Source organism: Giraffa tippelskirchi, chromosome 5 (genome assembly GCF_054371585.1).
Source record: "Giraffa tippelskirchi isolate mGirTip1 chromosome 5, T2T-mGirTip1v1.2.pri, whole genome shotgun sequence".
In the NCBI taxonomy this organism is placed as follows: domain Eukaryota; kingdom Metazoa; phylum Chordata; class Mammalia; order Artiodactyla; family Giraffidae; genus Giraffa; species Giraffa tippelskirchi.
In genome coordinates, this window is record NC_137279.1 from 74,202,510 (window position 1) to 74,214,665 (window position 12,156).

The 12,156-nt window shown below is 40.7% G+C and overlaps 1 protein-coding gene across 50 annotated transcripts in view; it reads right to left on the reverse strand.

The window, feature by feature from the left end:
* SRGAP2 (SLIT-ROBO Rho GTPase activating protein 2) overlaps positions 1–12,156 on the reverse strand; it is a 258,045-nt gene that overhangs the window by 112,591 nt on the left and 133,298 nt on the right. For all 50 annotated transcript variants that reach the window (XR_014054259.1, XR_014054265.1, XR_014054262.1 and 47 more), the window contains one exon: positions 9,140–9,302. Coding sequence is in view for 25 of the 50 variants with exons in the window: in XM_081492024.1 (XP_081348150.1) it covers positions 9,140–9,302 (163 nt within the window). In the remaining 25 variants the exon portion in view is untranslated. The remainder of the gene's footprint in view (positions 1–9,139; positions 9,303–12,156) is intronic.

Below are 12,156 nucleotides of genomic sequence, written 5' to 3' on the forward strand. Positions count from 1 at the left end.
TACAATGTCCAATACCAAATAAAATGTTAGCAGATGTGAAAAAATAAATGTTATGGTCAAGAGAAAAAAGTCAGTAATAAACAGAAACAGAACCATAGATGATGTAGATGTTGAAAACAGCAGACAAGAACTTTTTAAAATAATTGCCAAATATGTTTTAAAAATAATAGATGAAGAGAGGGGTACTTTCAGGAGTTCTATGGAAACTGTAAGAAAAAATTAAAGAACCAAATGGAAATCATAAAACTAAAAAATATAACAGCTGAAATAAAAACATGTATTGGATGGCATGAATATCAGATTGGATACAACAAGAAAGGATCAGTAAACTTTAGAAATTATCTAAACTGAAGCACACAGGGAAAAAAGAGCTTGCCTCAATGACCTGTGTGCCTATATCAAGCAGTCTAACAAGCATGCAATTGGAGTCAGAGCAAAAAGAGAAAGCAGGACAGAAAAAATATTTCCCATAATTTTCCCCAAATTGAGAAAAAACCACTATCTATGGATCCAGGTTATTTAGATATTGTACTTATCCAAGTCAAATTAAAAAAAATATGAACACCACTCTTAGACTCATTATAGTCAAACTGCTAAAAACCAAAGATAAAGAAAAAATAGACTTGCCCTGCTAGTCCAGTGGTTAAGAATCACCTGCCAATGCAGGGTTCACGGGTTTGATCCCTGATCCGGCAAGATTCCACATGCTGCAGGGACAACTAAGCCTTTGCTCCACAACTAGGGAAGCCTGTGCACCCCAGAGCCTGTGCTCTGCAACAAGAGAAGCCACTGCAATAAGTCCGCACACTGCAACCAGAGAGGAGCCTCCGCTCACTGCAACTAGAGAAAGTCCACGCACAGCAAGAAAGACCCAGCACAGTCAAAAATAAATAAATATTAAAAAAATAAGAAATATTAAAAGCAGTCCCCCAATCTCCAAAAACATTACATCCAGGGGAACAACAATAAGAATCATAGCTGACTCCTCATAATAAACAGAAGAAACAAGGCAAGAAAAAAATGCCATAGTTAAATAGTTGAAAGAATAAAATTCCATTTATATAATTTTTTTTTCAAAAACAGCAAATACTTATATTGTGTTTGAAGTCAGGCTAGTGGCTTTTAGAGGATAATGAATGGAAAGGGGCAAAAGAGGGGGCTCATGGGATACTGGGAACATTCTTTTCTTTATCTGGGTAATAATTACACTCTTGGTTCCATTTGTAAAAATTCATAGAGCTGTACACTTTACAATGGGAAAAGGCAGTGGCAACCCACTTCAGTACTCTCGGCTGGAAAATCCCATGGACGGAGGAGCCTGGTAGGCTGCAGTCCATGGGGTCGCTAAGAGTCGGACACGACTGAGCGACTTCACTTTCACTTTTCACTTTCCTGCATTGGAGAAGGAAATGGCAACCCACCCCAGTGTTGGTGCCTGGAGAATCCCAAGGACGGCGGAGCCTGGTGGGCTGCCGTCTATGGGGTCGCACAGAATCAGACACGACTGAAGCGACTTAGCAGCAGCAGCAGCACACTTTACAATACAAGCACTTTCTCTAACAACTTTATACTTATGTAAAAAGCTAAGGGAAAAAAAACCTTGCAAAATAGATGGAAAGACTAGAGAAAATATATTTAGGGCCTCCTACAGAGGAGTCTGGTGGGCTGCTGTCTATAGGGTTGCACAGGGTTGGACACGACTGAAGCAACTTAGCAGCAGCAGCACGGTATATAAAGGGCTTCCCTGATGGCTTAGCAGTAAAGAACTTGCCTGTCAATGCAGGAGACGGGGGTTTGATCCCTGGGTTGGGAAGATCCCCTGAAGAAGGAAATAGCAACCCATTCCAGTACTCTTGCCTGGAGAATCCCATGGACAGAGGAGCCTAGTGGGCTATAGTCCATGGGGTTGTAAAAGAGTTGGACACGACTGAGTGACTAAACAACAATAAATGTATATAAGCATTTCAAGAAAGCTTGTTATTTATTAGTATTCTTATCATCCTCCCGTAGAAAGTTTTGGGAGCTTTAAATGGACTGAAAAGCCCTAAGGCCCCTGAGGGCAAATCTTACTCCTCAATTTAATTTTAAGCTCTCTTTAGCACTAGCATAATGGTGTGTATACAGTTTTCACTAAAATACTTCTTGACTACATGCTTTCCTAGTATTCTAATATGTACAAGGTGGCATGGAGACATTTTTGTTTTCTGTCCACTGCATCTCTCTTTTCCATAATTTAAAATTGCTCTCCTGATACTCTTAACCACCCCTTGGTTTATGAAGATGGAGTACCATTACACAGAACACCTTGTGCTCTTTCAAAAAAGGCACATATATACGTGAGAACTGAAACACCAAAGAGGCAAATGTATAAACTAACCTAAGTCAAAGCAGGCATCTTTGATGCACACATTCCCTCTTGGTTGAATCTTCCTAAGGCCAAAAGAACCCTGGGACACCCAGAGAGAAGCCCCAAGGGGGAGGATACAGATGCTTCTGACCCAGTGTCACAGAAACCAAAGCTAAAATGCCACAAACAGCACTAGGTACAAAGCTCCCCTCAATGCTGGCTTTGGCAGCAAACCTGACACCCCACTATCATCAGAGATACCTTTGAAGTAGCTGGCAGCCTTCCATTCCCTACTCAAATAAGCTCAGCTTCACATCCTATTCTTTTTTCCAAAGGGGATCTCTTCATCACATATGAGAGACTAAAGCTCAATTAATTGGAACAGAGTTTTGCTACCAACAAGATAAACTGGGCAACTGGAACAGCTGTCTGTAAAGCACCACACATCGCTGCTAGTGACCTTGTTAGAACAGGGAGGAAATTTAATCAACAATAGATACTGAGTTTCGTGGAGGAGAAGCTGTAGGGTGGACTGGGGAAGAGAGGGAGGGGTAAGTCAATCATCTCCTCCTTCCCCTAGAAACGTCTTCAGGTTAAACCTGTCCTCAAGAGGGCAGGACAAAACCTTTGGAAATCTATTGCTTTCTTCATATATTCAGCCTGTGGACATACATCAGGGACATTCAACTCTATCAGCATCGTAGGTCATTTTTTCTCTTCCCAGTTATGACACCACCACCACAGAACGTTGTGGTGAATCATCATCCTCTCCCCTCATCTATGCCAAACAGCTAGACTCAGAGACTCCATAGCAAATCGTATCCAAAGGGGATAAACAGGTAGGTAGGTAACAAGTACTGCTTTTAGTTTTAAATCGCCTTTTAACCTCTTTTACTGCCAGAGCCATTTCCTTGGTGCCAGAGGAAATCCGACTGGTCGTGGCAATTCTCTTCTGACTGATCTCATAGGAAAAGGACATGTCTAACACCTCAGGGTCCTGGAGAAACTACTAATTGATTCTCTTATGATTCTTCCTCAGCACCCTTCTTGCATCTCCTATTTTCAGTGTGACCCCTAAAGCCAGATTCACCCTTTGTTATCCTCCAAGAATAAAGGTAAACTACAATGAGTTGCCTAGACAAACTGACCTAGATGCTTCAACACTGTCTGCAGCAGGGAAAAATATGACCCACAGACAGACGGACAAGATTTTACTGCTTCACATATACTTCTATGCTCTTGAGTTTCTCCAAGATGGAAACCAGGGTACCTACAGCAGTGACTCTCAACCCTGATTATATGCAAGAATTGGCTGGACTCTATCCCAGAGACCATGATTCAACTGTCCTGAAGTGGGGCCTTGGCATGGTATTCTTTTATTATCTTTTAAATCAATTTTACTGAGGCATAATTTGAATACAATAAAACGTATACATTTTGAGTATATATGATGACACATTTTGGCAAAGGCACATGGCCATAATGAAGAGTGTAGGACATTTCCACAACCCCCAGTTCCCTTGTATTCCTTTGTCAGTCTTCTTAATTTCAACCATTCTAGTGCATATGTAGCATATCTCCTTATAGTGGTTTTAATTTGCATTTCCCTGATAATTAATGATATTGAGCATCTTTTCATGAGCTTACTAGCCATTTATATATATCTTCTTTGGTGAATATGCCTATTAAAACCTTTTACCTGTTTAAAAAAAATTGGGTATTCCATCATCTTATTATTGAGTTCTGTGTATTGCAAATATAGTCTCCCAGTCCTATGGCTTATTTTTCATTTTCTTAACAATATCTATCCAAGAAGAAAAGTCCAAGAATTGATGAAGTCCATTTTTTCTTTTTTTTTTTCTTTTTCTTTTATAGTTCATGCTTTTGATATCCTAAGAAATCTTTGTCTCTTCAAGGTCACAAAGATTTTTTTTTAAAAAAAACTTCCCAAGTGACTCTCTCGAAAAGAAGTTGAGAACTACTGGTCTATTGGGAATCTGACCTAGCTTTCTCAATTTAACCTGACTTTCTGCCATAGAACCTTAGGGTAATAAAGATAAAACAGTTACCTGAAATACCGTAACAAGCAGAATAAAATTCAGTCTTAGGGCTGTCTGAACTGACTGCCTTCCAAGCCTAAGAGTAAACAGCTGTTAAGGGCTAGAAACTGTGACTGGAAAAGCCAAGTTGGAGGTGCATTTAGAGTGTCCCGGCTAAGTGAGGAGGGGGAGAGAGAACAGGGTGGTCTTCTCCCCGGTGGGAAAAGCACATCCAAGTTTATTTCAGTTTAAACTAAGAGAGTGAGAGAAACGATTTCTCTTCTTGGTGGGATCCTTTAGGACATGCCCCGCACAGAGACGAGATGGAGCTGAGAGTCAGAGTTGGTAGAATTTGGCCCCCGTTTTTGAAGCCACCGCATTAAACAAATGAAGGTGGCAGCAATAATATTTGCCCAGACCCTGGTTCCAACAGGGGTTAGACAGACTGAGCTTTCATAACATGAAAGGAGATGTCAGGAGCACCAAACGGGCTCAATTTACCCTGGAGTCTTAGACAAAGTGCGCCTGTTTCTAAGTTGTGGACAGGAGGCTACTTTCTCTACATGTTATATTTAGCTAAAGGAATCTCTACCAGGACTTCAGGCAACATGTAAAATATGTCCCAGCAGACATAACCACAAACCAGAGGGCCAGCAGGGAGCACCCTTTAAGGGGGTTCAGAGCAAAGAGGGGCCAACTGTGCAGCCACCCTGACGTCCCCAAATTAGCTGAGTTTCGAGTCAGATTTTCGGTTAGCTCTCATCTTTAATGAGTCTTTGTTTCCCTCTTACTAGAGATTCTGTCCCTAGGGAGAAAAACAAGCTGCCGAATTTCACTTTCAGCATCAGGTGCTTGCCCAGACACCAGGTAGGAGAAACAACCGGATGGTGATGTTTAACACCTCCAGATCCTTTGAAGGGTTGAGTGTTAAAGAAAAGGTGAGTTTAATTCTGTAACTCAGTGAAATATCTGGATTCAATGAAAAAGAGCAAGAAAATCCAGAGTACCCTCTACTCTGCATATAATACCTAGAGAGGCTTAATAGAACATGTAGGTGGAAAACCTTGGGTTCTAGAGCCTGAAGGCTGTATTTAAATACCAGCCTCATTTCTTTTCTTGCTTAATCTCTCGAAGTCTCAGTTTCTTCCCCCATAAAATAAGGGTAATAGTAATAACTACCTTATAGAAGTGTTGTAAGGATTCAATAAGATAATGCATACAAAGTGCTTAATACTGTACCTCACACACAAGGGTTCAAAAATTTTGGTTTTGATGATTATAACCTTTGCTGGAGAATCATTAAGTTTTATAGATTAAAACAAATTTGTTTAAAGGAAGAAAAGCCATGACTTTTGCCAGTGACAAGCGAAGATTCAAATTCATGTAAAATACTGGTAAATTTTCAGGTGTCCACAGCTGAAACAGAAATAAAGGTACATTTTCTTTGTGTCTCCAGAGAAATGTGGGTTTTTCCTTTTGCTACTGGAACCAAATTTACAGGTAAAATAAGCGGTGTATTTATTCTACATATTTGGATTTCAGTGTGGCATCTCTTGGTTGCTGGCCATTGTAGATAAAAGAATCTGAAACAATACTTCAATATTTTAAGAAATATGGTCTTTCACTGCTTAAGCTAGCTCCTTCTCTATACCCACACCCAATTTTGTCCATCCTTATCTCAGGGATTGCAGCTTACCTTATCCCAGTTTAACAAAGGTCACCCAACAACCAGAAGGAAGCCCTCAGTATAGGATGTCTTTGTCATCATACAATTACAGTGCATTAGATTTCAAAGGCAGAATGAAGATCCTATAGCTCAGTTTTCTTTAAACTTGAGAGAACTAAGGCAGATAAAAAAGAAGGTAATTGTCCAGAGTTTCAGAGTTACTGGCTAAGCTGAGCCCAAGAGAAAGAATCTCTTAGGGAAGGGCTCTGCTTTAAGAGCATAAAGCAAGCCCCAAGAAGCTTCACATAACTGCCAGGGTGGCCAGGGACACTCCTCGGTTCTCTTATCTGATTACTATAGCTCAACCTGTGGGATCCTAATCCTTCATGTGCAACACACTCTAAACAAAGGAGACTGAAAATGTGAGGTATGGAGAGAAAATGCTTCTTTGCCCATTACTAGAAAGCAGAGGGGTTTTCATCCAAACAGAATTAATCTATTCTTAGGATCAGCCAAGCTAGCTTCTACCTTAGAGTTCTCTGCCTACATTGGACCCCAGGGGAGAAAGAAAAGAGGTTATTCACCCTGTGGGATGGTCAACATTGGTTATTTGACAATCCTAAGGATATCTCTAATCCACTATAATTTAACTGATGAAAAGTTACAAAGGTCAAGAGAAAGTCCTATGATCTACAATTACCTACACCAATATGAACAAATCTCACAAATACAATGTTGAATGAGAAAAACCAGACACAAAAGAGTACACACTGCAAGATTCTATTTATATAAAGTATGAAACTGAGCAAAACTAATTTCTGCTGTGAAAAGTCAGGAGTGGTGCTATTCTTAGGGATTAGGGACACCCCTCCCAATCCCTTAGTGACAAGAAAGGAGCATGAGGGGACTTCTGGGGGTACTGAAATATTTTGTTTCTTAATCTGGAAGCTGGTTACCAGGTGTTTTCAGTTTATACAAATGCATTTAGCTTTAAGCCGATGATATATTCACTTTTCTTCCATGAAATGTAATATATAAACAATCCAGTGATTAATTAGAAATTCTTCCTTACACCCTCAGCATAGAAATGCATTGCTTAAGGAGGCCATGAGTGGATGGGGATACATACCATGTTTTATATACATGCCATGCACTTAGGTCTTTGGTGAAACATGAATGGCATTTGTGGGACCAGGGACACTTGTGGCTTTGGTAACTGACTGCCTTTGGCATAAACATCTCTAAAATCTGTAGAGGTTATAGGATTCTCTCAGCTTGGCTCTTCTCTAACCTTGTGAAACTGGAGAAAAGGGAGCTGACAGGTGGGGTGAAGTCTAGATAGCTAAATATCTCTCATAAAAATTTCTTCTCAGATGAACAGAGGAAATAGAGGAGTACACTATCCATCAACCCCTTTTCTTCTCGAGATGGTCTAAGTGGCTATAAAGATGGTAGAGAAGTGGTACCTGATCACTGGTTCCATCTAAGGCTTAAAAAATTTTTTTAATAAAAATTCTATATATTTCAGGTGTATAAAATGATTGAGTATACACATACACAGTGAAATGATTACTACAATCAAGATAATGTATCATTTCATCACAGTTACCTTTTTTGTGTGTATGAAAAGAGCCCCTGAAATCTACTCTCTTAGCAGTGTTCCAGTAATGAATACAGTATTATTAACTACAGTCATTAATTTTAGTCACATACAGTGTCACCAAATGTTACAGAATAATTCAAGTTAATGACAAGCAAGCTGGAGCAGATGCTAGGAAGCATGAGGATATGGTGAAAAGTACCCTTGCCCCTAAATGAAGTATGGCCCAACCACAGCACAGCCGGGCCACTAAAAATAGCCAATGAGCTCTGCAAGGAGTTATCTTTCTCTTCCTTCTTTCATTCTCAGATGATTGTACCCTTAATATCCTATCTGTATGACACAGGGAAAGCCCCTTCACAGATGCAATTATGTAGATGGACAATTCTAAAGTAGTTCTTTTTTCATGCTGGTTAAAAAAAAGAAATTGGGTTCTAATTCCAGACCTACTGAGATCTGTACACTTCCTTATGTTAAGAATCAGAAAACTGACCAAGGGCTAAGGCTACTATGGACCACAGTCTTATTTACCAAAGTCCATTCTCCCCCAGCCTCAAATTTTAACACTGATTTTGACTGGAAACCAGTGAATTCCCTATGTATGAAACCAATGATACCCCTCTATATAAATAGATCCTTTTTTTACATATCACTTGTGGGAAGGTTATTCACCTTCTAAAAAATCTTTTGGAAGTGTCAGACCTTGAATGTTAGACATGGTACATCATGTACAATGGTTGGGATGTTTGTCACCATTTGTAACCAAAAGTTATGAATAAATGACGCCATTAAGAGCTCAGGTTGAGAGAGCTTAGAAAAGAGCTTCCTGGGTTTCCAAAAGGCTAGTTCCACTACTGACAGGTGAATTTGGCATAAATTTCCTAAGATTATCACAATTAATTTTGAGTTTTTCCTTAGTCAAAATTTTTGACATATACCCAAGGAATTGTGACAAACAATTGAGCTTCAGAAAACATTCAGGGATGGGTTCAAGTTCCATCTCGGAGCACAAAAAAAAAAAACCACACACATTCAGGGACCAAAGACAAAGATATGTCATGATAAGAATAACCAAATTCATGAGTTCACCTTGACCAAGATGAGAACTTGGAAATAAAACTAAACTAAAAACATAAACATACATGGCTGTGCTAAATGAACTAAAAGAGGAAATCATAAAACACAGAACATCTCTGAATCTCAACAGCTTCACAAATCACTTAGGAAATTAACCAAATACAGTCATTATTAATATTCACAAATTATGAATTATGCTGCCAGACCTGGGGTTGTACCTTGCAAATGGTTCCTTTCCCAGGGCTACTATAAATTCATCTGAGAAAGGAAGAAAAAGAGCCAATTCAAGGTTTTCTCTCTATAAGTACATGGTAGGGCAAGACCCATGGAAAGCCTTTTAAGTGGGCCAATAAGATATTTTTTTCTCTTATTTACAAGATGGTGTCTGTGGTTAGAAATAGCCTATTTACCTTTTTAAAGAGTCTTCCTGAGTCCTCACTGACTTGGACAAATCGAGGAATGATATTATTCAGGTAGATGTCACTCAGCGTGGTATGGTCCCTGCTCTCCCGCTTCACCTGGTTTAGGAGGAGATTCCAGCAGTTGACTGGAGAGAGAACATTCTGATCTTTCCTGCAGAGAAACGGCAAGAAAACAAATCAGCATTGGCGAACAGGCAGAGTCAACATCTCTGACTACAGTCCATGTCACAAAATCATAGCAATCAGAGCCAAACCAGAAGTAAAGATGCCTTTCCTGAAGCTGCACCTCTAATTTTCTCTTTTTCTGAAAGCTCAGTGGAGGAAAAAGGGAGAAAATAATAAGAAGAAGGAGAAGGCGGTGATAGGAACAGGGAAAGAAGAGAAGAAGTAGGATTATCTGTAGAGCATCTATTATGTTCTATAAGGTGGAGCTAAGGCAATGGCACCCCACTCCAGTTCTCTTGCCGGGAAAATCCCATGAATGGAGGAGCCTGGTAGGCTGCAGTCCATGGGGTCGGGAAGAGTCAGACTCAACTGAGCGACTTCCCTTTCATTTTCACTTTCATTCATTGGAGAAGGAAATGGCAACCCACTCCAGTCTTCTTGCCTGGAGAATCCCAGGAACAGGGGAGCCTGGTGGGCTGCCGTCTATGGGGTCGCACAGAGTCAGACACGACTGAAGCAACTTAGCAGTGGTAAAGAACCCGCCTGCCAATGCTGGAGACATAAGAGACACAAGTTCGATCGCTGGGTCGGGAAGATCCCCTGAAAAAGGAAATGGCAACCCTTCCAGTATTCTTGCCTAGAGAATCCCATGTACAGAGGAGCCTGGTGGGCTACAGTCCATGGGGTTGCAGAGCCTGGCACAATTGAAGTGACTTAGCATCCACACCTGTGTGTTCTAGAAACTTGGTAAAAGCTTTATATACATTATCCCATCTAACCTCCATCATCTTGCCATCAGAAAAGAATTACCATTATCTTCATTTCACTGATTAAAACTCATACATACACACACAGAGTTGTCACTTGCCACAGCCAGCTAGTACGTAGTCACAGAGACAGTAAAAGGGAGTCAGGGACCAGACCACAGTTCTGTGCTGACAAGAATGATTCTAGGAGGTCTGACTCCAAATTCCATGACCTCAACCACTACAATATTTGGTTTGTGTCTAGGATTATAGGCAAAAGTTAGTCTCTTGACAAAATCTAAGCTACAGACTAAATCCCTCACATTTCTTTCTCACAGGATTCAATGAAGACAATTGCCATGAAAAAGTCACTGAAAATTCTTCAGTCCCACAGAACGCATCCATGGAGGTTTGATTTCATTGACTGAGCCATCTTCTCTTGTCCCATACAACCAAGAGCATAAACCGTTATCTGAACCATGTATTGTGAAGACCTTAACAGCCTGAGTGGAGCAGTAAAGCACTAAACCTAGATGCTCATTTCTACTGAAAAGGATGTGATCTAAAAAAGTTATTGATTAGATGATCAGCTCCAAGCACTAATTTAAGCAACAGAAAGTTTTGCATCTGCAGTGTGGATTTCTTTAAGGAAAGAAACAGAAAGTAGGGTTATTTATCAAGAGCTTACTGTGTATTTGGCATATGGGTGGGCCCTATACTCATGTTGTTTAATTTGAACCCTACAAAACCTGACGAAGTGGGGGTTATCAACCACATTCAGCAGATGAGGAAAAGTTGGACTAAGAAAGGTTACCATATCTTGTTCAAGTTCATACAGCTAAAAAGTGGCAATGCTGGAATTCAAGAAGAAGCCCTGTAATTGCAAAGAGAATGCTCTTAATCACTGCAAAGTATCACACCTTGTTTGTTCCCATTTCCCCTCTTGCTTCCCTACAGTCAGACTCTTAATGCAAAGAAAGAAAGCTGTGAATGGCTTGGTTATCGAGTCTGCACTGGCTTTGTTCTTGCGCCAGGCACCTGTGACTTGTAGGGCAGAATTCAACTTAGAAGAGCTCTTTCAACTCAGGCGTAAGGTAACCATTAACAAATAATCATACCACACCTACTGTGGCTTCTGAACACACCAGACCACTAAATCAAAATATCTGTCTAACCAGTACCAAGAGGCTACTCCAAACCAATGAATATTACGAGTCCAAACTGAAACTGCTTTATCAGTTCAGTCAGTTCAGTCGCTCAGTCGTGTCCGACTCTGCAACCCCAGGGACTGCAGCATACCAGGCTTCCCTGTCCATCAGCAACTCCCAGGGCTTGCACTGGAGAAGGCAATGGCAAACCGCTTCAGTATTTTTGCCTTGAGAACCCCATGAACAGTTATGAAGCTGCTTTATACCTGCCCTCTACCCTCACCCCCTGCCCCAGGCACCACGCTTCTGTGGTCAAAATCCCTAACATGTATGTGCTGATCACTGTGGCAACAACTGTATCCACTTTCTAGGAAAATTAAAAGATTTCTATGGAAATTAAAAATATATACTAGCTAAGAGAGAGCTGCTGCTGCTGCTGCTAAGTCGCTTCAGTCGTGTCTGACTCTGTGCGACCCCATAGACAGCAGCCCACCAAGCTCCCCCGTCCCTGGGATTCTCCAGGCAAGAACAATGGAGTGGGTTGCCATTTCCTTCTCCAATGCACAAAAGTGAAAAGTGAAAGTGAAGTCGCTCAGTCGAGTCTGACTGTTCCTGACCCCATGGACTGCAGCCTACCAGGCTCCTCTGTCCGTGGGATTCTCTAGGCAAGAGTACTGGAGTGGGGTGCCATTGCCTTCTCTGGCTAAGAGAGAGAGATACATGTAATTAGTTCACACCTTTCAAAATTTCTAGCGCCTGGGGACAAAAAAAGAGGTAAATAGGAAAAATCCTAAATTCAAAACAGTGAGATCAGAGCACAGGCATTCAGCAACATTTGATGTTTCCACTGAAAGAGAACTTTCAAACTGATTCCAAATTAGCCTCCGTTACAAAATCCTTAATAACCTAATTTTTACTGGGTGGCAAGACATCCATGTCCTCAGTA